We start from the raw sequence: 25,358 nt of genomic DNA on the forward strand, positions 1-25,358 counted from the left end.
TTTGATATCATCCAAGCCAGGGAATAAAGCGGATTATATTACAGTTGCCATGAAAGGTGAAAAATTTTATTACCGATGCGTGAGGGTAACTGTAACAAAATTACATTTACAGTCTTTCGATCCGGAAACCTTTTCCTTCCTTCCGTCTCTTCGCTAACCGAGTTCCGTCAAACGACCTCTGGCTGACGCTGCGATCTGTTCGATTTTGGCAGCGAGCCCAAGCCAGGAGTACCGCTGGAATCTCTCTCCCGGTTCCACCTCCTTCCTCAACCCTATTCGTCGTATTCTCTCCATGGGCTTGAGAAAATGGGACTGCCCGCTTGGACGGTTCCTGTTGCTGGCTGCTGGGTCGTTTGTCATGCCGACTGCTGCCAGCAGGAGAAACTTTTTTCTTCTTCTCCCGGGTTTTATTCTGCCCTTGGAGAACCCCCTTCACCAGCAGCGTTATTGGCTAATAATGAAAATGGTACGGTAATAAGTTAGCTGGCTACGACGTAATGGATTCGAGAAGTTAGGTTAATGGATTCTGATTAGCTAAAAATATGTCGATGAACCGGGCTCTGATTGGAATTCTTTCTGAACGAGGCATTTCACGCAGAAGTGTGATGAAGAACCTTGGCTGGAGCCTCATTTTGGCAAAATATTTTCAATTATCTGTAGCAAAAACGTGATTCATCCTATTATACGTAACTGTAATTTATCCACATTCGTAGATTCTGTTATTTCACAGGTAACATTTTGTTGAATAGAATCTTAACTTTAATAGAGAGATACTTCGTCATACACCTAAAGCTTACACATATATTTTTATTTTTTTTTTATTTTATTTACTTTTAATATATCAGACAGAGTAATCGAATTAACAACATCGGTTCTGGAAATTTTCTTATGAATATTTATAAAAATAACCAAAGTTTTCAAAATTTCTGTATTGCTTACTTAGAATTATTTTGTCTCATTGCTTACATAAAATAAATAGGAAAAAATGGCAATCGTATTTTCTTATTTCTTTGGGGGGGGGGGGAGAGAAGTTTACTCTGCTTTAATTTGATAACAAATTTTTTGTTAAAGTCATTATTAGTCAGAATGAGAAAAGATCTTGAAGAGTAATTCATTTTGATTGTATTAATATGCATTTAAGAAATATGAATGTAAGAGTTTATTTATTTTTAACTGAAAGTAAAGTATTGAATATAAAAATAGGAAAGTCTTATATTCTTTCTCATTCAACAAGTGTGATGAAGTAGCATTGCTAAAGTGTGAAACGTGCAAAAATCTAAAATACAGAATTTTATTCTACATAACGAGAAAGATGTCTTTAAACAAACTTATAAAATAAAGGTGATCATAAAAAGTCTATACACAGCTAAAAAAAATGTAAGTGATGAAAAGTGCTAAGAAAAATGTAAATGGTTTTACCTGTTTGCCTGAAATGTCGAAGTATGTCAAATGACACACATGAATATCCGTGGACAATCCAGATCTTATTGCCGTACGAGGTCTTTTTTAATTACATAAATTTCAGTGCTTTCCTAGGCCAGATCTGTATGTATCCCTTAATCATCCCATTTCCAGTTCATCTCTGATGCAACAGTTATTTGAATGCAGGTTTATGGTTGCACCCTATTGAAAATTTAGGGTGGTAATAGATTTGGGTGCGGTCTTTGGATTTTTCCCCCATTACGACATTCGCCATTTGCCAGTATACGGGAAGAGAGGAATGCCCGTGAAGGATATTTTAAGGAAAACTGGTTCGTAGCCACATTACACACGGGAAAAACTAACTACCAGAACGCCCCAGGACTTAAGAACGCCCATACAGCCAGCCCGTTCGCCGGGACTTGAATTTCGGACTGAACTAGTGTTCAGCGCCTTTTACCGCTGGTGGACCTGTATCAGATGTTGACTTGATCTAGAAAAATGCCTTAAATTTAAAAAAAAAAAAAAAAAGAAAGAAAGAAAGAAAAGAAAAAGGAAAAAGTACAAAAGTGTCATAAGGCTCGTGCTCTGCGAGTCGTCGCACCCTCTCATTGAAGAAGTAAAAATATTTGAAATCTGAAATTTTAGGATGCAATCTTAACATATCAACGAAGATTCTGTATTAAAATTTTAACACATCAGAAAGATGTTAAAAATTATAAAAATTTTATTAAATTGCAGTATGATTTTGATATTCGGATTTCGTTTTAGCCTCTAAAGCAGTTTAAACTAAGCAGCTATAGTACGCCTATTATTTGTAGAATTGTTGCGCATAAATTCAAGGTATTAGACCTAAAATCGTATATATCAAAGCAAACTTTTCAAAACAGCGATGGCAAGTGTAAGGGCATTTGGTATGATATTCTTCTGTCATAAATTAACGTCACGTGGAAACTTTTGTATTTATTTAATGCAGAAAATATTTAACTATTCAAAATGTAATTATGCATTTTCCCCCTGCTTGGGCATAAGGCTTCCAATACGGATTACCGAATGATTAAGTGAAACAATTTCTATTTTACCATGATAGACAATTCCAGTAATGAAAGCAGTAACATACTGTTATCCATGATTGCTGGAAATACGAAAAAAATGTTTACGGAATGTTTTTTGCATTTCGTATGGCCTAGTGAGTATATTTGCAAGATACAGGTATTTCATCCCTAGTTCGGTTTCCGATATCGGAATAAGTTGGTTGCTCTCAGTTTTGGTGACTTTTTCTCTGCTGTCTTCCCCATAAATATTTTCTACGTAAATTAGTGTCATTAATTAATCTGTTCTAATTCAGTCATTCTTTAATAATAATTTATATTTAGCATCTTAATCCCGACTTCGATCAAAGGAGCAAATTCATTGACTGCAAGTTACGCTGACTATATGCAATAATTCGAGCCTAATGTCGTGAACGCACTGTTGGATTTTTATTCTTAATGATTCAAAGATTCGTAGTTTGTTCGCATAGAAAATTGATTTCAAATAACCCCACAAAAAGTAATTTAAAGGAGTTAAGTTACAACATAGTGAGAGGCGAAATAACAGTTGCATATCGTGAAATAATTCTTTTCCCAATTTTTTATTTCGCAATACGTCGATAGTCGCCTATTAGCAGTGTAACATTTGGCATCATACAGTGATCTTTTGAAAGTGCAAATACTTTTCATGCATCTCTTATGGATTGCTTTCACCCGCAAAACAACAGTTTTGTTTGTTAACATATGCGTTCAAACAGAAATGAGCATCTGAAAAGATATTTTTTTTGCAATTAACTTTCTTGTAACTTGTATTTAGCGATATTTCTAGAGCATATTACGCAAAAACAAAAATTAGTGACAGCGATAGCATTTTATAAATGGTTGTCGTTTCGTTTTAAAATCGTATAATCCTTATTGCCGAATACCTTATATAAATATTTACCTATTCTTACGAATTTTGTATATAGATAAATGATTTTAGTGTAGTTATATGTGATATTGTTATATTTTTCTGCGTAATGTAACGTGAAACAAATTTTAAAAGAAAGCTATGCCGGAAAAGAAAGAATAATAAAGGCAAGTCCATTAATATTGAGTAAATGGGTATCTCGGTAATTTGGCGAAATATCGCAAAGCTAACTACAAAATTTCGCGAGAACTCGCTAAAATTTGTTAGTTTTGGCGACCATTTGGCGACATTTTGGTCCGGTCCCTGTATCACCATAACAGGTATTGTAATTGAACAAGTATAATTGATCGTTCTATTAGCTGTAACCGTAATTCGACCCTTATATTGCTTTTCAATAATTTCGAGAAGCAGAAAGAAATATCTCGGCGGCCAGTTAAAAACTATATAAGGCTGGGGAGAGAGCATCTGCATTCAGTTGTTTAATTAGCTGTTGTTACTGTTGCGAGTTGTTAGTTCAGCTTGAAATCGGATTAGCTTTCTCTTTAGATGCGCTTTGCAAGTAGTTTGAAGCCTAAGTACTGATTGTACTGTGTGATACTGTAAATACCTGTACGAGTATTTCCGAGGAAAATTTTTGAAGTGTTTCTATTGATAAAATAAATTTTATTAACCTATCATCGGACCTGTGTGCATTCAATCTATCACGAACCCGTACGCACGCAACACTATTAAATATTTGTATGCGGAAAAAATATCTTGTATACTGATAGAAAATAAATTTAGAATTTGAGGGGGGAGGAAAATCGTGAAATAGTGAATAGCAGTGAAGTTAAACAGGCGCAGCTGTAATCATGGGTTGCTGAGTGGCATACATATCCCGGTTTTTCGAACTACGCAAACCTTCGTTTGCATAAAATTATTTAAAATACTTTGACTTTCGGATTATGCTTTGTAAGGTCCTGGAATTCAACATAGATGCTTAGTTATTAAAAGTAGTAACATTTTTTAATTAAGATTCGTATTGCGAAATACTTCTTTTATAAATTTTTCCCTTTTAAGAGGAAATAAATGGTTAAACGTCTCAGGTGCGCTTTGAAGAAGGTACTCAATTATGTTTTTTAAAATGGCGAAAGCATTTTCGTTGCTAAGGCAGCGACGATCCGTAATTGCATTAACCGCGCTGAATCTAAACTAACTTTTATTATCCATTAAAATGAAAGCTTCTTTATTTGGTTAAACGAGGAGTAGCTCATATTTCATTATCTGTACGACCAGGGAATTCTGATAAAATTGGTTTGCGCATAATGATGTCAAGGCGGTAAATTAATTGAAATGGTCGTTTGGAAAGCCAGTGCATTTTTAAGAGCGCAGGAAGCTATTTCTTCGATTTATTATTTGATTTTATAAATTTCTGCTTCCCTCATAATTTTCGCAGCTGTGAGTTGCGTTTGCATAATTTGCATTTAAATTAATAGTTTGGAACGGAACAAAGATGTTTTATTTAAAATGATAATGTTAAACTTATCGCAAATGATTAGTTAAAGATATTAGTGCATATTTTTCCAGAATTTAAAGTTTTAAACTCCGCGGCGCGAACGTTTCCGTTTAATTTTTCTTTTGCAAAATATATAGAAATTAATAAAAAAGCACGAAACAAAAACTTCAAACGTTCATTAATCCACCAAAACTGTTTTATGACAAATTACCCATACTTTGGAAAACACTGCACCCGGTTCGGGAGAGCAAAACACATTTTGGGATTGCCGGAAAATTTCATGTTCGAGTTTCAGGCGAAGGCACAATTTATTCCGTGATGTTAAGCAGCTTCTGTATGATGTTCTGCGCAGTTTAAGCGAATAATCACTAACGAATACACATTTATATTATGAAGCTTGTTTTTGAAGTCTTTGAACAGTAATCATTTGAGATATTACCATGCATCAGTGCGGTAAACAAGATCTTCTTGCTGACTCTGAGGAAAACTACACAGATTAACAAGATTAACATATTTTATCTCTTCATTCTTAAGCCATTGTCTCATCTTTGATGAATTAAGATAGCCATTTAAGCCAGATAGGCTGGAAACAGTACATATGGGTACTGAGAAAGTCAGTTAAACTAATTTCGGGAATAGGAGAGTGCTGTCAACGGGGAATTCTGTTATAGAAACGTGAAGCATGATGGAGAAGGTCTGACGTGACCACCATAAAATGCATAAGAATCATTAAAACGTTTTTTCTCAAGCAATATCATTTGCTAATAAGGGTTATCCAAAGAACATGTAAAGTTTTTTATTCCAGTATTTCATTTATATTTAACAATGCCTGATGTTTTGCATGATATGCTCTTTAAATAATTGTCCTAAATCGGGATAACGTTTTTGCTTTTCCTTTGGAAAGTTGTACTTGAAATTAGGCCGAACGAGTAACAATCAAGAAAATTGTTTTCGATATTGACATTAAAGTGAATTTAGAAACTAAACAAGATTAGAAGGATATTGAATTGAAATTTCTTAATGCTATGTCTGCTGCCTGTCTGCCAAGGAAAGGAAAATTTAGTCTTTTTTTTTTTTTTTTTTCCGGTATCTTATCGCAGAAGATTTAATGAGTCATGTGGAAACTTTTAAAGTATCCTTGAGGATAATTCTTGCCAATTTGTTGACTTTTATTCTAAAATATTTATTTTCAACTACCAACAATAAATACAATGCATATTTTTATCATCTTTTCACCGTAATCTCCCCTTAGTTTTAAATTGGTGCTTGGGAATAGCTATTTTTCTCCAATTTTCTGAATAAATTTGAATACATTATAGATAACTAGTAGAATAATTTTAATTTTCTCCCGTGTAGTATATTTAGTGTCCAAAATAATCTTTACATGCCTAAAAATAATAATAATATTTAACGATGTAACCAAAGGATCTGATTTGTTTTTCATGCCGTGAGCAAAAGACAAACAAAAATATCACTAATCCAATTTCATCAATACGTTTCTAAAATGCAAATAATGGCGAGGCATCGCGAAAGGTGTGGCAAGCTTTCAGCTGGTTCTTCGAAACTTCTGCAAACTATCCTTTCGTGAGGTTCTGCAAACCAGGCTTTTGTGAGTAAAGATATCAAGACTATATTATGGATAACTCTTAAGATTGTAAGGTTACTGGTATTTTGTATAAGGGGTTATTTTGTGGTTTAGATCGTTACTGTCACTTCTCTTTCCGTTTTCTCACCAGAATGCAAATTAGATTGAGTATTTAGACTGAGATTGTTAGATTGTAAGAGAGAGCCTGTTTCTGTCTGTATGCGTGCACGTTACGTTTCTTCCAGCTGTGATAGCCTGATTTACTCGGCTTTGCGTTATTGCTGCGGAATATTTGAATGCTTATGCCGGTTAGATTTTTGTGAGCCAACTTCGAATTAAACTGAATTGTGTTTAAATTTTAAATTGACTGTTATTTTAATTTCTCTCGCCGCAAGTGGTGGGTGAGTTTGTCAAGCACGGGACGTAGTGTTCTGTTAAATATTTCTGATTTAATAAAAGGGTTAATTTTTATCCTTCTCAGAACTTTGCCGCGTTATCTTCAGACTCGGCAATGATTCGCTACAAGTCTGTTAGAATATGAAGATAAATGAATAAAGCTAGAGAATAATATATTCTATCTACGTGTATGTGTGTGTATGTTTATCGTTGAAACATTAAACCAAACAATAATTATATTAAGAAAAGTACTGTAGAGCAAGTATTTAAAGTGTAATCGAAATTCATTTAAGGAATCAACACGATCTCTCTTTCTCTGACGAATAATCTGATTACCGGTTACAGTGACAATAAATAAAAATTTTCGATTATGTGTATGCCTTTTAGTTTAGTTACCTTTAAATTATATGCGTGTTTGGCTACTAGTGAAAGGTATCTATGATACTTGAAGTGATGTTCGATTTTTTATTAAAAACTGGAGCTATGAAGTTTGATTACAGAATAAGGGATATGGAGATTTTATTTGAAGTAGCAGAAAAAGCTCATGTCTGAAAAAAGTACCTGATTCAATTAACGTTTTAATTTAAGAACCCACATTTTAAATCCTGCCTGATCCTTATAGTCTAGCGCTTATTTGTTAAAGAAAGGAAGGGAAAAAAATTAATATATTTTAAGAACGTGGTTTGTAATCTGCAAAGGAAATTATCTTGCAGATGGGCAAAATCTCATTTCCATCCTTTTTTTTTTTTTCCCTTTCTTTTTCTCGACTCCCCCCGTTTTTTCGATAGTGTAAAAGATTAATTCCTCTTTCTTAAAATTAACTAAATATATAACTCCATGAAGTTTAAAGTTGGTTTTTCATGTATGGTTGTAATGGCGACATGTCGATATTAAGAATTTATCTTGATTTCCCTTTTCGCTTGTTTAAATGAAGCAGTGTCTTTTCTTTAAATATGCAGCTTCTTAATACGACCATTTTACGTATGCAAGGATTTTTTTTTTTTTTTTTTAAATTAATGCAATAAAGAATCGGTGTTGTGCCTATGTTAACTGCGCTGGAAATAAATAGTAGTTAAAAATAATTTATGGTACAAAAACGTTTTCCCCCATTTAAAACAAATCAGCAGATTTGTGAATGTTTTATTGTTTGATATGTATATTTTCTTAAAAATTAAGGGAAAACTACTAAATGATTCAGAAAATCTTCCGCTCTGTAGCTGAGCCAGGATGTAGTTGATTAAGGGAACTCATACACCAAAAAAACCATAAGATCTTCGAATATGTGACTGTTGGAAGAATTGTGATAACTTATTTATTTTAAAAGCAATTACTTCCAACCTTTTACAGCTGACTACATAATATAGCTAGCTGCTTTTTGAAATAGTAATCAGAAAGTTTTGTGTTGCCACAAATATTTTTATAATTTAATCCTCTTTGTGGCAAAATTGTTCGTCATGTTTCCACCTTGCGCGCACAGTTTAAAACATTCTGTTGCGTAATTTAATTCCATATTTAATATATAGCTTTTATAACATTTGGAAACTACTGTGAACCCAAAATTCTAAGAATTTCATGTTAAATTTTTATTTTATTTGGAGTTGAATTTATAAAATGCATTTTATTAAAAAAGTCTGTAATGTTTTCGTCCATAAATTTTTTTTAATATTAAAATATTCATCAGGTTTTAGGCTCAGTTAGAAAAGTACTACCCATATAAAGAATTCCATCAAATTTCAAGTATGTACCATTAGCTATTTTTAAAATATCATGCGCGCAAGGTGGAAACGTGACGAAAAATTTTGTCACGAAGCGGATTAAATTACAAAAATATTTGTGGCAACATAAACTTTCTGGTTACTAGTTTCCAAAGCAGCTATATTATGTAGTCAGCTGCAAAAAGTTGGAAGTAAATGTTTTTGAAATAAATATAATATCCCAATTCTTGCAACAGTCACATATTCGAAAATTATAAGGGGTTTAAGGTACATGAGCCCCCTTAAGGGAAACATAGATTTAGAAAAAAAAAAAAAAAGAAACCGTTGAAAACCTCTCACGTACGATACTAAAGTAAATTGTGTCAAAAGAAACAGTTTTCTTGGAAAGAAATTTCTTTGCTTTTTTTAGGTTTTGCTATGCTTCGGGAAAGTGGGTGGATTATAAATATTTTAATAGGTTAAAATAGTATTTGATGCATAAAATAAAAGAATATATTTGCCGAACACTTTTCTTCAAATCTCTTAACCAGTCTCTATAGTTAAGTCTCTGGTTTCGATTAGAAAATGCCGTATGAATATTTTCTAATCTTTTCTCATGTCTAAATTTAACGAGAGTCTTCTGTACGGGCACTACAAACATCCTGTCAAATAATTACCAGTGCGAAGTGAGGCTGCTAGTGTTAGTCGGTAGCGTGACTGGGCTGTCAGTGTCTAAGTTTTTAATTCGTGGAATGACATGCATCTCATTGATGGGAGCAATATTTTTAGTCGAGCAATTGTATGAGTAGTATTTTAAGAAAATTAACTGTTTAGAATAGCTTTTCTGCTTCCTTTCAACAGTTGATGCACCTTATCTCCTACCTTTTTTTTTTAAACCATACTTTAGAAAAGCTTCTATTTTACGCATTTTTCAACCAGTCATGTATTAAAAAAAGGTCATTATGATAGTCACATTTTAAAAATCGATTTCCCGGTAATTAAAATCTGTATTCCTTTATATGATAATCTTGTAGTAGCTCGCATTGCTTATTCTGTCCCTCGTCAAATTATAAAGTTCGAAAAGTTGCATCATGGTGTTGTGGTCTGAAAATGTAGCACTGTGTGGTTAGTCCTACAAAGTGTATCACGAGTTGCTTACTCGTGTTGTGTTTCTTCAAAAAGTTACCGCTTAGACTAAGGACTATAAAATTTATTCACGATAGAAACACCTTAAGTGGGCTGCTTTTTAACAAATTACCTCGTTTTATTTACTTTACCGTATGTCATTGATAGTAAAAATGTTTCTTTTTTTATATATTTCATCAATATCTTGAAATGAGGCTATTTGTAATACAGAATATAAAGAAAATGAGGTATATCACAGAAACATATTAACTTTCCTTTCCAAAGGTTTTCACGAGCTAAAAAATCCGGTGCTTCTGAAATAAATATAGTTTTCATGGAATAAGATAACTCACGAGATAGAAAGTCCATACTCGGAATACCTTTTCTATCCACCAGTTTCTCGGAAGTATAAAATTCTATCTCATTCGAGTAGGCAGGATCTAAAAATAAGTCTAAAAAGCATCGTAAGCGCAAAAAGAAAAGGGAGGGAAAATCAGATGTATTATTTACATCTGCGCTCCAAACCCCGTGTCCTGAAACGGGGAACATCACCTTTTATATGCGTCCGTCTCATTCTCGAAGTGTGGAAGAAGTCAAGCCTCACTAGCCTCGTAAGCTTCCCAATCAATACGATCAAAGTGACCTTGTAGCTTTTCGTCGGAGGTTTGGTAGGGTGTGAAGGTGGTGCAGATATGTGATCCGCTGTTATATATATATATATGCAAGAACATTACAAAATTTCTAAAGTGGGATTTCGTGTCGCCTTTTGATTGGTTTCTCGGTTTAGTGGGAATTTGAATTTCCGATGTGGAGCGAATTGTTTGCTCTGTTTTGCTAAATTCAAAAATGCTGTCCATACCGAAATACTTCTATTTTGACATGGGAGGATATTGAAGTGTCAACTAGAGTTCTAAATATTCAGATTAACTGGGAACAACAGTTATCGAGCAATAGAAAAATTCGAATAACTGCGTTGTTTTATGTGGTCGTTGTACGCATTTACTGTGATGCAAATGATACTGATTTTATTTTTATCTTATTCGATTTTAGTAACTATTATAAAAAATTCGAAAAAAATTAATAAGACATAATTAAAAGGCTTTCCTACAAAATTAAGCTGTGAATTTTTTTTTTGGGGGGGGGCCTAAATTGGGAAATTACTGGTTGAATATAATTTATATATAATATGTGAATCAGAGTAACGGTATCAAGTTAATTTACCGTATTTTTAGAAAAAGAGTTCACCTCATGGCTGAGCAATGACTGAGAATATACGAGGCATGTTCCCAAAGTTATAGGTATTTACAATGCGGTATTATAATGCAGTATTTCAGCATAATCTCCATTTAATTGAACACACTTATCCCAATAAAAAACTAATTTTTTAATTGTTCGTCAAATAAATTTTATCGGTGTCTCCTCAGTACACCATTTTTATCGCAACATTAACCTCTCAAATGGAACACCCAGAAAGGTTCCCCCTCCCTTCCAAATGTGAGAACAGAACAAACCTCACAGTCGTTCCTCACTGAAATCCTGAGATGTTCCTCACCTCCTCACTGGAATTTTCGCACCCTATTTCCAAAAAGGAAAATAATTGCTATTGACATCTTTTACGGTTGCAAAAATAGTGCTACAAAAATGCACCTCTACCAGTCAAACAATTTAAATGGACTAAACAATATTTCACATAATAGCAACATAAACATGTCAAGACTTCTCTCTGGCCGATATCATTGCCTAAACGTTCTAGGAATTAAACTAGACCTCAGTTCCTATATCTTTGGAAACACTGTACGCAAAAGCGAATTGTTGATATATTTACTATGTATGCGTAATTGCTTTTCCGTTAATATGTGCAGGATGCATATTTGGCAAATATGTTAGACTATTCAATATGCATTCATTTAAATTTATTTAATAGCTCTTAAAATTGAACACTTATTTTACTATTGTTTTATATTATTAAGAAAATTTAAACATGTGAATATATAACAACAACGTCATTTAATATAGCCTGAAAGGGAAAACTCGATCCTGATAACTAGAAGTCTGTTGTAGTTAGGATTGCGTGGAACTAGATAATTGAGATTGTGCAGAGATCACTTCGTATGCTTAGACTAATGTTCTTTCTGTCTTTAAATATAAAATTTGGTATTAGAAAAGGAAATTTAATTCTTATCTTCTAACTGGTACTTAAGTAAATGTCATTATACACATGTGTAATAAAATGAGTGCCGAAACAGTATAGTAGTTATTGATGCTGGTTCTCGTATCGTTGGGACCCTTGTCCGAATTCCGCAGAAGGCTTGTGTGTTTGTAAGCGTATTGTGTCTGTGCGGCATAAGGGCACAACATTCGAAATTAAGATGCAATTGGGGCTCAACAAGGAACAACTAATTCTTTCTTGATCTCTGTCTGAACAAAGATAAATGCGAAATTTTTTAATATATGTAATGACTGAAAATATGACAAACTTAAAATGTATTTTTCAGATTGTTTAACAGGAATGGTGAAGAGGTAATTAAGCTAATTTCAAAAAGTGAAATTTTTTATATTTAACTTGTGTTTACCATATCTGTAAGCTGTGTCATAAAATGGATTAATAGTAGTTTATTGCCACCTGTAGTGATTTCATTATTGAGCGTTTTTAATTTATAAAAATGAATTCTTTTAGTTCCCAGCTTAAAGTGGAATTTAAAATATTTGAGTGCTAGGGGTTATAAAGACTGGATCAAAGAATTTAACATTTTGAAAGATCTCAAATTCACTTTCTGCTTGAAATAAATTTCTTACAGTGATGCATAAGTAAAATAATATCCCCATGACGCTTTTTCTTGCACATTGTAAGTAAGGGAAAGCACTTCAAGCATAAGATTAGCGGGACACTTAAGTGTTAAAATGTAAGAAAGATTTGAAAGAAGGTTAATAATTTTTAAAACTTAGAACAGTCGTCTGAATTGCACAATACTGACCTTTGGTAAAACCTTTATAGTATGTACAATATTTTTTTAGAAGTGGAGGAATTATATCTAATTTGCTTATATTGAAAAACTGATAGTTCTTCAAAATTTCAAGATCGATATTTTTTATTGCTGTTGTGCTTCCCTCGACTTCGCAATAAATAGAAAAGCGAAGTAGTAAAATCTGCAGGGCAGCGCAGTAAAATCGCAGCAGAATTGCGGTAAGAGAGAAACATATCTGTCCACTTCAAGTATTTATTTTTCTTTTTCATTGTATACTCCAACCCGGAAGATCGTAGATTAAGAATTGAAAGATTATTTTAACACACACACACTAAAATCTTGATCTAAACACTGTAAAATATCGATTATCAGAAGTGATGTGGACAGATAACCGAAAATTCTGATATACAAAAACAAAGAGGGATGCAAGTTTACACTGCTTTGTTACAGTACATTATTTGTTACGCAGGTAACATTAACAGGAATTTTAAGAATAAAAATCTGTATGTTTTTTGGTTATATATTGATATTGTAGAAATAATTAGATTTACGTGAATACTGCGCTGTGTTGCCGTGATTCCCTTTAGTATACTGAGATACATAATATATAGCGTTAGAAGCATCTTTTATTAATTACAATAATACTGCAAATGTTCTTAAATATTATCAGTTGGATGTTTTATAAATTAAATATATTTTAAATAATATCAGTTAGATACATCCTGGGAAAATAAAGATTTTTTTAGTAACCTGTAACACAGGTTTCACTGCATTGCTCTGATATTTGTAAGAAAGCACGTTTATAGGCTAAATGTAAGTGCCGAACCGTTGAAATGCATTTAATGTTCGTAATTTAATTTTTTGCATGCTAGCGTTTCTTGAAAAAGCTGATGCGGTAAAAAAAGCTCGTCTGTTATATAAATTTCCCAAGTTTCAGTGATAATCGCTTTATTGCGTGAGTTGGAGAAGTTTATGTGTGAAGTAAGTACCTAACTGTGCCCTAACTGTACTTTAATCCTAGCAATGTAGTTCAGCTTGCAACATTAAGGTCATTCATTCTTTACTTCGGTTTGGGATATTGCGGGTACCACACCCAGACACTGACGTACTAAACAATATAAAGATCGTCTTTTCCTTCACTCGGCTCTAGTCCCTAAGGCTTCACGTCGCTGATCACGTGTGTCATCTAAACCAATGATGGTGCTTTTTCTGTTGTCACTTCTAGCTTCACATTAGTGCAAACTGAAATTTTCTTCTTTTGTTCCGGAGTGTTGCTTAGGAAAACTGTTATATTTCATCATCGGGTTTAGTTGTTGGTTTGCTGCTCCACGAAAAGTTCAGATGAGCCTTTCATTTTAATATTGTGATTATTTGCTGTATGCAATGCGTATTAAATATTAAATTGGTGTATTGATTTCTTTCTATCTTGTTGCCTCCCGCGTAGTTGTTTAATGCAAGGATGTATGCAAAAATTATTGCTAACTTAATTCAGTTTTGACTATTTTAAAGTTTAATTTGTGGTTTACGATAAACCCACGTATTTTATTTAATTTTTTTTATTTATGTATCTTTTTATAAAGTCATTTGGAAAGTTTGCTTTTTATTACTGATTTTTAGAAAAATTTTAATGTATATGCATTAATTTCCCCATTTTTTGTGCTACGTTTTGTTACTTTTGCTATTAAGTCATTCATTACCCACATGTTCCACCACCTTACTAATTTTCAAAGATGTTACCATTCAGCAGGGCATAAGATCTTTTGTTTATTCTTCAACTGAAAGAATAAATTTGTTAGGGATTCAGGCATTTCTCCCTTGTGCACTTGTGATTCAATGATTAGCTTACTGAATTCGAAGGGATCGGGGCAAAGCAATCATCTGCTATTCTCTACATCTTAAGAATTACTGAACACCTGGAAGCATTTTCTGCGGAATTTTTTCCAGTACTGTTCTTAAGAATACGCTTCAAAATATGTTTCAAGCATTTGATGCCTGACCGTCATTTGAAAAGTGTCGAGTTCTAAAATCGATTAAAAATTCGTATGCATAGAATTGGTGCATATGATTTCCAGACAATAACCAAGGAGCTTTTGCACCGATTCCATGCATTTGATTCGGATGCATGGAATTTGTGCATCAGTTATTTGGTGAAAAATGAAGTGGTTTTAGTAGAAGGCCTAGATAGTGTTACGGTAATACAGGGCCTTTCGATGTGACAGCTTTTTAAATATTGTTGTTGGCACATTTAGAGGAATTTTTGCTTAAGACATAATTCGGCATAAACGTATATTTTATTCCTCCTTACTACATTCCTTCGTGATGTCATTTCGGGAGTGCATCCGGCTAGCACTCGTGAGGTGCGGAGTTCGTATCCCGTCGAGAGCAGTGCACATTTTTCATATTTACTGCTCCGATAAAAACCTAATGTTTCTGCAAACGTAAATTCATATTTCCAGAAATTAGCAATCATACTCTTAATTTTTGTTAATACGCATTAATACAAAAAATAATGCTGAGAAATTTTTGAATCACGATTTTTTCTGTATAAACTCTGAATAGCTGCCGTTTCCTAAAAGAATGTACAAACGAAAAAATACATTATACATTTCCCATTGTAAATGTTTCTTAGTAAAGTAGGATTCATTTTTAACTATTGTCACTTGCAAAATTTGTATATATGTCATATAAAACTAATAAATTCATGTAACATTTAATTAAAATGATTTTCTTTTTTTTCCTTCGTTTTAATTTTTTTTAATAATTAATTGAAGAAAAATTTCACCGAAATAAGAAATAAATCTACGGACTGGAAGTAGAAAGATCTAATTTTTCCTTCTTTTCAGTTTATGCTGACTGTATTATTCTTATTACTTTCAAAATTGACGCATGAAATAATTTTTTTAATCATGCAGCTATCTCTGTGTCCCTTTTTTGCTGGCACTTTTTCTCATCCCTCGCTGGGAGCTTCTTAATTAAAAAACCAATCAAACATGAAGCGAACACCTTGGCAAGATCATCTTTAAGCTGCTTTTTAATTATTTCCGCATTTGCTCAGAAAATGATGAAATCATGAAACAAAAAATAGTGAATTAATTGTTATTTTAATTTTAAATAAGTGAAGTAATATTACGTTCTGCTGAGTCTTTTACTGTCTGTTCTTAATTTTATCTTTTAAGTTAAATATTTGATCGAGATCTCTCGATTCGCTTTCATTACGTTTTTTGTATTCACCATTTTTTTAATAAAGACACAATGACAATTCTTTAAATGAATTTATCATCGATTATTGTTAATGTCTTACGCTGTTCTATTTACCTTCAGTAAGGGAATCATAAAATCGAATTTCTTAGCTATTTTGGATCTCTGCCTTTTGCAATTTTTTCGCATAGACTTTTGTAATTAAATTGCTATGATAACATAAGGCGGTTTTTGATTACATGATCGAGGAAAAAAATGTATGATTCTGAAAAAACACTTTAATTCAATGTCAAGAGTTTACTTTTGCTCTTAATCAAAAGACTGAATTATTAGAGTCATCGGAACATGATACTCAAAAAAAAATATATTTTGCGTATTATTGGATAAGTGCGTCAACATATGTTGAATCGAGATAAAGGTAACCGTGGCGATTAACGGAGCTAGCCGATTCTTATACGGTTAGACTAGAATAAACTTTTGTGACTTTAGTGTCTTTGCGAAAGGGGCACTTATCTGTTAATTCAAAAGTAATATGGAGAATTGTGGGTAGTGGAAGAGATGTGCTAGGCTTTCGAATTTCAGGCATCTTAAGGGATTCTGTCCTCCAACTTGAGAAAGGAACTTGGCAGGTAGCCATCATGTGCTCTATATAAACTAAATCTAAACTATTTAATCTAAACTATTTAATCTAAACCATTTAAGATAACAGTAACATTTTGACTTCCATCGTATGTTACTTTTGCAATTTCTTTTTGAAAGTTATTATTTTTAATCTATAAGGTATTTCTCCCGCCTTCGTAGCATGCCTTCGTGGTGTAATGGTCAGCACACTCGTCGCGTATTCGAGAAATCCGAGGTTCGAGTCCCGGCGAGGGCACTGCTCATTTTTCATGTCTCCTGCTTCGAAATAACCTAATGTCTCTACAGTAGCGCCCGAACTAAAAAAGGTGGTGGATAATGATTCTTCACCACCAGGATTTGGCGACTGGATCCCCTAATCTCCAATCGCCCTTTAAAAGGGAGAATATATAAGGTATTTCTCTCGCCTTCTTAGAATGTCTTCGTTGTGTAATGGTCAGCACGCTCGGCGCGTATTCTAGAGGTCCGAGTTCCGGGGAGGGCACTGCTCATTTTTCACGTCTCTTAGCATCAAAGATTCTTATGTTTTACAAATCAATAAATTGTTTAATTAGTTCGTATGAAGTAAATGAGAAATTCTTTTTGAAATTTCAAGTACATGCAGAATATAATAAATATTCTCATGGTTTATTTGTGTTTAACATTTAGACAAAAATTTTGAAAGTGAATACTAATGTTATGAGTTAATTAAATATACGTATTCTTTCTAGTCAAAACATTTTATAGTACTATTTGCAAAACCTGCCTTTAAAACAAGAAGTACTCACAGCATGCTTTATTAAAATTATCTGTAGATTTTTCTTTGCTATTTAGTTTTTCCGTTCTTCTTCCACATGTATTATTTCATAAGTTTTTAACATATAACAAGTTATCGTAAGCGTATAACAGTTATTCTTACTTCTAAATAACAACGTAATTCGCATCACAAAATCTTTGGAAGTCATTTCTTATGTTACCGTTAGACATGTGGTGAGTCTTAGCATATTTTAAGTATTTTAAAAACATTTCACATCTTTCTTCTATGGATGTCGTCCATTTGAAATAATTAACATTGTACATACTTTAACATTTGCAAAAAATCATGGTTCACTTATTAATTTCAGATATCAGGAATGAGATACACACGTTTGAATGAAAGTTATTATAGTTTAATTTTCTTAGACCATGCCGTAAATTCTTATTTCGAAGTTTAAAGTATAATTAAAAACTGCAGTCAGGGTTTAATTAGAGTGATTCCAATAATAGTTTTCTATGTTGTGCTTTATAAAAATTACGTCAATCACCTTATAATTTTTTTTAGCTCAAAAGGGCTTTTAGTCTCGAAACACAATTTTGCGTTGTTTCACTTTTCATTTGATTCTGGTACCATTCGGAAAAAATAATATATTCTTCTTTGATGATTAATTTGTCTGTTATTAAATAACAAACTAAACTATTTAAAAGCAATCGAAGCAGTTCTTAAGAATATTTTTTTAAATATTTTAATCTGATTGATATAAATAAAAAGGCGTTTAATTCATGATATATTTAATTAAAAACATTAAGTATTTTTATAGAATTACGTTACATATTTTCTCACTTTTTAAATAGACAGAAGATATATAACATTCTGATGTTAGTCCAAATGCATATTCATCTAATATCCCATAAAATGTCTCGCTATTCCCTCTGAGCCGGCTCTATCGATAATTTCGATTGAGAAATCATATTATACTTTAGAAGATCCCATTTGGACGATCGGTAAAATTTGAATACGTTCAGGTTTTTTTAAAAAAAAATATTTAATTTTATTTATTTATTTTTAGCCCAAAGGGCCATTTTGGCCAGAACCGGCTATTAATTTCGCTTTGGCATTTTGCTTTGATTTACTATAAACTTCGAAACACTTTTTAAATTGTTGCCACCAAATATTAGAGCCCTGTATTATATTTAAAGAAATTATATAATGAAGAATTTGCATAAATGTACGTATATTTCTCGCATTGTGATAAAACAACGGTACCTAGAGTCATCAAATTTTGAATAATGTAGTCCTCCACCGAATATGGCATCTGGATGCCCTAATTTTGAATTTTTTTTATTATCTCTTTCGTATTTTGTAAAGCATTTATGAGCTTTTGATTAAGAAACTCAGCGATTTCAAAGGGAGCAATGGAAATACTGTACGCGGAAGGGGAAACATTTTTATCTCCAGCGCGCGAGACTGTGTATCGGAAATTCTAAAGATATGCTCTTGTGATATTGCTGTTGAACTGAATCTTATGGTTTAAGTGCGAAGAACACTGTATTTAATAAATAAAGGTAGCACACAAAACGCCCCTTTGGGCGTAATATAAAATCTGAAAGCTTTCAGATTGATTTTTTAAATTTTTATTTATTTATTTATTTTTAATTTTTTACGTATTTGAAAGAGAGGAGTGCTGGGCACATTCAGTGGATTAAGTTTCTATTTAAAATTAGGTATAAGGATATTTTTTCCCTTAGATGGGAGTTTTAAACACATATGAAACCAAAGCTGTCGGTGACTTTAATCACTATTCTGTTTAATACTTCATAATTTAATAACACTGATAATTTAGGATGGAATACTTAATAATTTAGGATCTGCAATGCCTTGCGCTGTGTTGTGGAGGGGAATTCTGTCATTTTTGTTCATTGTTATTTTTAATTTATACTGAGATTATTACTTAACATTTGTTACATGCGTAAGCTTTTATGTAACTAATAATGGACTATCAATTGATCTTATAAAAAATCTCATATTTGTCGTATTAGAGCATTTAAAAAGCTGATCTGCCTTTTGGGTCAAATAGTTTAATAGAATAAAGTATACTAATTTCAGTTTGGGGAGTAGGCTAAACTATGAGTTATTTTATTGTTTTGATAAATTTATATTTTGATCTCTTTGAATCCCCCCCCTTTTCTCCAGATTTTTCTTTGAACGCACATGGAAAATCTTATGAGTAATAATGCGAATATTTTATATTCTTGTAAATCAAGATCTCTCCACTACAGATACTTAGTTTAAATGTTTAAGAACAGAATAGTAAGGAATTTTACTAACAAAGGGCCGGAAATTGCTAAATTCATTCACTGAATTCGCATTTATTGTCTGAATCTTCAACGCATAAGAATGTAAGCATATGTTTATAAAAATTCTTTTAAATCTAATGCTAGGCTGCTGCCAGTTGTTGAATCTGAAGTTTTACTTTATATTAATTTAAATGTTTCGGTAGATTAGTTCCACTGAAACAAATCTTATGTTTTATGGCTTTATGAATCCGTGAAAAAGAGTACTTAAATTAATCCATAAGGAAGCGTTCTTAAATTAGTCCATAAAAAAGGGTTTATCAATTTCCGAATCAAGTAGTGAAATGAATCAAAAAGTGAAGTCATCAAACTATAGTATGTTTGTGTGTCGGGGGGGGGGCGTAAATGTTGAGAATTTAATTTAATAATCTTTTCAAAAGTGCTGTGACATTTATTTACTTATTTTTAATGCGAACTTCTTATTTTTCTCAGGTAGAAATAATCTGCTATGACCAAAATGTCAACAATTAAGCTTGAGATGGTATTTAAATAGCTAATGTTAGTTGAATTATAAATTAAATTGTTTTATTCCCCGTGCAGTGTAGCACGTGACGAATATTGAAGAAAGCTAAGCCGGAAAATTAAAAGTACAAGAGCACGGGCATTTAACATTTAATAAATAAATAATCTCTTTTTGATTTCAAGAAAGTTCCAGAAAGTTCTCGCGCGCGATTTAAAAATCTTATAAAAAGCAGGAAAACCTCTCAATTCAGTGATTTTAGTTTGTTGTTCTAAGAGTTTTTTAGAAAACTGCTCTTGTTGACTGTAGCGAATTCGCGGATTAGCTTTCTTTAACTGTTTTGAATTAAGTTCTCTTGAACGTTTGAGTAGTTAAAAGATAACTACTGTGAGATATTGTAATATTGCACGAATATCTGAGAAAATTGAAGTATTGTGTTTTATTTATTTGTGATAATTATAAATCTTATTCATTTTTCATCGGATTTGTGCGTTCAATTCCAAACGAACCCGTACGCACGCAACAATATGTTTTCAATGTCGCCTGTAATTCTTGTGTTAGAAGAAAATGAATTATTATTCTTTAACTTGCTTTTCCAAGAAAATTCAATATGTTTCGCGTATAGTTCATTAAATGAACCGTAATATATACTGCCAATGGTAATTTTCAGTATTACAATTTATTTTCCATAACAGATACAAGCAATGCTTTAGGATATAAGATATTTCTCTCGTCTTCCTCGCATGGCCTCGTGGTGTGGTAGTCTGCACGCTAGGCGCGTATTCCAGTGGTCCGCGGTTCGATTCCCGGCGAAGGCTTTGCTCATTTTTCATCACTTCTGCTTTAAAAAATCCTAATTTATCTGCAAGGAAAAGTTAAAAGATAGTGAGAATAGTTTTGCGGTATCGTACACTGTTATTTTCAAGAACAAAGCTGTGTATATTTTACGTCTCGTGTTATGAGGCTTTTATGTTTTGAAACGGTCGATTTGTTTGTTTTTATGTAGATTAATTGCCCGAATTTCGAAAATCGTTCCGCATATACTTCGTTCGTTGTGTTTTTTAATCACTGTTAAAGGAAGCAGCATGATAACCAGTGTCGACGAGAAATAATTAGTTTTGCCATATACAATGAGAGAAAGGGTTTTTCTTAGAATGTGCGGAATAAACTTAGTTTATCTAAATTTCGTTGCTTACTCGAATTTAAATGAATAATTGCTCTGAATATTAGTTACTTCGTAGGCTAAAACTGCGGGGAATTTATTGCTTATTAAAAGAAAGGATTCAAATGAATGTTTACATTTAAAGCAGATTCCTTTTTAAGGATGAATTTATTTTTTAGACCCCAAATAATACATAGTACATACCATAATACAGAACGTAACACAAAGTATCCCGTCATCTCTATGGGAACTATTTTTTAAATCTTTTACATTGTGTTATATTACATACATATTGTCGGATTGTAGGAAGTTACAGTGGATTCTTTATTTTGCTAACCATTACGCGCCCCCCCCCCAAAAAAAAAAAAAAAAAAAAAAAAAAAAACTCAAAATGACCTTCTGTAAATAGTTTGTTTTAGCCCATAAACATAATTTGTTTTAGCCCATAAAATTTTCAATTGCATAATTTGTTTTAAATAATGGTACAGCTCATTAAAATAAAGTTCATAATTGTTTTAGGCCAAAGCGATATTTCGCAAAATTATGCAGTTCGTAAGAAGGCAGAATTCAGTGTAATTCCTTACGTGCAGAGCTGCTTTACTTCTAATTTGGATTCTTCAACACTTACTTATTATAGTAATTACTTAGTGAATTCTGTTTCAGTGTAGATTATAACCAACTGAAATTTTTAAGTAAATAGTAAGGAAAAAAATGATGCTCAGTAATTAAGTGAGTACATTTACCAAATATTTAATAATAATAAAAATGCGTTCAAATTGTTTGCATTTAATTTGAGAGATCTGAATAACTCAATATGACTTGCCTGATAATTATCAAGCATTGTTTAGGAACAGATTCGATCAAAAAAGTGTTAATAAGAAAAAATTTGAATTGTATAGATTCTCTTGTTTATTATCATGCCAAAAAATATTAATAAAATGTGACAAAAAATATTTGATAAAAATATAAATAATAATAAAGGAAGAAAATTACTCAAGTAATAAAAGAGAGGCAAGAATCTTTCCCACTGAAGAAGTAGTTTGCGTAAAGAGTTACTTACTCGTACGTACGTAAAGAGTTACGTTACGCAAAGAGGCAACGAACTATGTAAGAATGTATTCCGATGCCACAGTTTTCAGAACTTGTAGAGTTGGGATATTTTACGATAACAGTTTTGGGTTGGTTGATGGTTTTTAGGTGCTGATGAACAACATGCCGGCATTCAAGGACAGAACGCGCAGGCGTATGAGCCTTCCCATAGGTCCTTACCTCAATTTAGACAATCGCAGAGCCTCCACGGCATCTACTGGCTCAGACTGTAAGTATGGCTCAGAACTGTAAGCATGGAGTACAATAATTATTTTTTCCAAAACCAAGCAAAATCTGTGTTCTTTTTTTAATAATTTCTCTAAATATTGTAAGAAATCTTAGTTTAAAATGCATGAGAATACTGTTTATGTAAATTTATAAATGCATTTTCGGATGTGACTTTTCTAATGTGACTTTTAATTGAACAGATTTTTTTAAATTATAAAATTGGTTCGATGTTAATAAAACAAGCCGATAAAAGAATACATATCTGGCGACTACATGGACTTATTTTAACTGCTTTAAGTAATATTTTTATTGCAGTTTTCTTCTATTAAAGTTTTTTGCTGTCTCGAAAAACTCATGCGAGATTTTTTGGGGACTGTTGGTATCAAGAACGTGAGTGTGATAACAGGGATTCGTGAGCACATTGATTTTTACCTTCAGACTGCATCATTGCTGTAAAGGCAGTCATAATATCTTTCTTTGAAATGCGGTGAAGCTTACTTTTCTTCCCTTTTTATGATTATCACCGTTCTTCTCCCTCCCTCTGTCTTTTTTCTGTCACTTTTTTTCTACTACCGAAATAAATAAATAAACTGTGTGAGGAATAAAGGTAAAATATAATATTAGGAATTTGCGTGCATATTTTTTGTCTCCAGTGTAATTGTCTCCAGTGAGTTGAGAAATTATAAATTATCCAACTGTTGTTCTTATAACATTTAGTTTTGATGTTCTGACGCAGTCTATTTCAGATTTTCTCTCGTGGAACTACTGGAATAATGTTCAGCTAACCAGGAATCTGTGCAACAAAACAGCTCGTGGTTCTCGTTGTATTAATATAATATTGTTATATCAATGCACAGTGCATTTAATGTAATTAATTAGTGTTTACACACTCTGCAATTATATAAAATTCTCAATGTTAAACTGACTAGTGGCCGAGTAGATAAGACCGCTGAATACTAGTAGTGCGACTAGCTTACAAATCTCAATGAATGGTCTAGTTGTAGGATGATTTTTCTTCTTGTGTAACTTGAATATAAGCCAGTTCCTTTTAGAAATTCCTCCATGAAGACATTTGCCCTCTCATTCAAACAGCATTTTTGTTCTTAATAAATTAAGTGACCATTCTCCATATTGATTTGCATAGAAAATGTTTCTGTATGGGAGCTGCATTGCATTATTTGACCGAATCAATCGGTGCTTTCTGATGAAGGATATCCACGTTATTGATGCATCAGTGGCAGAGCGGATAAAAATGCTGAATACTTATAGTTCAGCCTGAATTATCTTCTTCGCTGCTGAGTGGGCAGTCTTAGGATTATTCTTGCTTAAGATTCACGTGGGAACAGATGTCTGCCTTAAATCCCTGATTTATATAACTTGAATATGGTCTGGTCGGTTTTTCTTAAGATCTCCCTCATTAACAGTGGTGTTTTTTTCTTTATGTCATATGTATACATATATCTGATCTTTCACAATCATTTATGTTACAAGGTATTTCTTCCGCCTTCTTAGAATGCTTTCGTGGTGTATTGGCCAGCACGGTCGACGCGAATTCGAGAAGTCCGTGGTTCGAGTCCCGGCGAGGATATTGCTGATTTTTCATCTCTCCTGGTATATATATATATATATATATATATATATAAAACATAATGTCTCTATAACATTATGTATTTTTTGGCGCCCGAACTAAAAGGGTGGTGGATGATGATTCTCCACCCCAAGGATTTGGCGATTGGGTACACTATTCCCCAGTTGCCCTTTAAAAGGGGGAGTATATAAGGTATTTCTCCCGCCTTCTTAGCATGCCTTCCTGTTGTAGTGGTGAGCACGCTAGACGCGTATTCGAGATGTCCGTGGTTCGAATCCCGCCGACGGCACTGCTCATTTTTCATCTCTTTTGTTTCCAAAACTCCTAATGTCTCTACAATGTGTACAGTTTATTGTATCATTTGAGATCTCATAATGCAAGACTGATCTTGGAAACTAAAAATGAAAATTAGCCAATGTTTTTAAAGATAATCAAACTTTGTTTTTCTTTTATAAACTAGTTCGAATTTCCTCCCCTCCCAACCTTTTTACAGATAATCAGGCACTCTTCCCTTCTATTTTGTAATTGTTTAAGATAAAAAAGCAGGCATAACAGATTTCTGTTCAATAGCCTGTTTACTCTAAAGTGGTTTTTAGTATTTGCATAAGATAGTTTAAGAAAACCATAAACGTTAACCCTATTAGAAGCGTTATTTCATTTTTTTTTTTTTTTTTTTTTTTTTTTTTTTTTTCGCCGGTATCAATAAATTTCTAACTTCTGGGGTTGGTTTGTTGAGAGTATCGAAAAAATAGGGTTTCATTTGTTAACTGTTCTGTAGCACTTCTTGGATGTAAATATCTTGCGAAAGTTCTTGAGGTAAATATTTAACTTCATATTGCCCGGAAACTCTTATCGTGTAGCGTCTATTTGTTTGATTGCACTGTCGTGTGGGACGTGTGCAATCAAGCAAATAAACGCTGCTGATTGAATAGGCTTCGAAAGTTTTGCACTTTCACTCCTGAGATGTATGTTAGATTCTGAACCTTACTATTGTAGTTGTCTACAGTTCTAAGTGGTCTGAATTATTTAAAAACTTCATGAAATGTTTTTTTATATCACTTTAATATGGCTTGTGATTTGTTTGTTCAGTAAATAACTTACATTCTGCAGACTTAACGCACGTGGTAAAAAAAGTTAATAATGCCGTGAATAAAGTTTGATACTGTGTTTTCGTCATTTCGGAGAGAAAATGTAAAAATTAAAATTATTCATTTTATTATACGTAAACTTTACGGATTTTACTTAAGTTTTTCTGCTCCCAATAATTTCATTTCCATTTTTCA

General features: G+C 32.7%; 1 protein-coding gene across 7 annotated transcripts in view; it reads left to right on the forward strand.

Moving 5' to 3' along the window:
* Window positions 1-25,358, forward strand: part of LOC118189539 (adenosylhomocysteinase-like 1) — a 373,963-nt gene that overhangs the window by 277,548 nt on the left and 71,057 nt on the right. Inside the window, exon 2 of one of the 7 annotated variants that reach the window (XM_035360168.2) lies at window positions 22,368-22,488. The exons of the other annotated variants lie outside the window; for them this stretch is intronic. Within the exon in view, the coding sequence (XP_035216059.1) occupies window positions 22,368-22,488 (121 nt within the window). The remainder of the gene's footprint in view (window positions 1-22,367; window positions 22,489-25,358) is intronic. 7 annotated transcript variants of the gene reach the window in all.

Source organism: Stegodyphus dumicola, chromosome 7 (genome assembly GCF_044657685.1).
Source record: "Stegodyphus dumicola isolate Sdum_Otavi_A_Nest chromosome 7, ASM4465768v1".
NCBI classification, from domain to species: Eukaryota; Metazoa; Arthropoda; class Arachnida; order Araneae; family Eresidae; genus Stegodyphus; species Stegodyphus dumicola.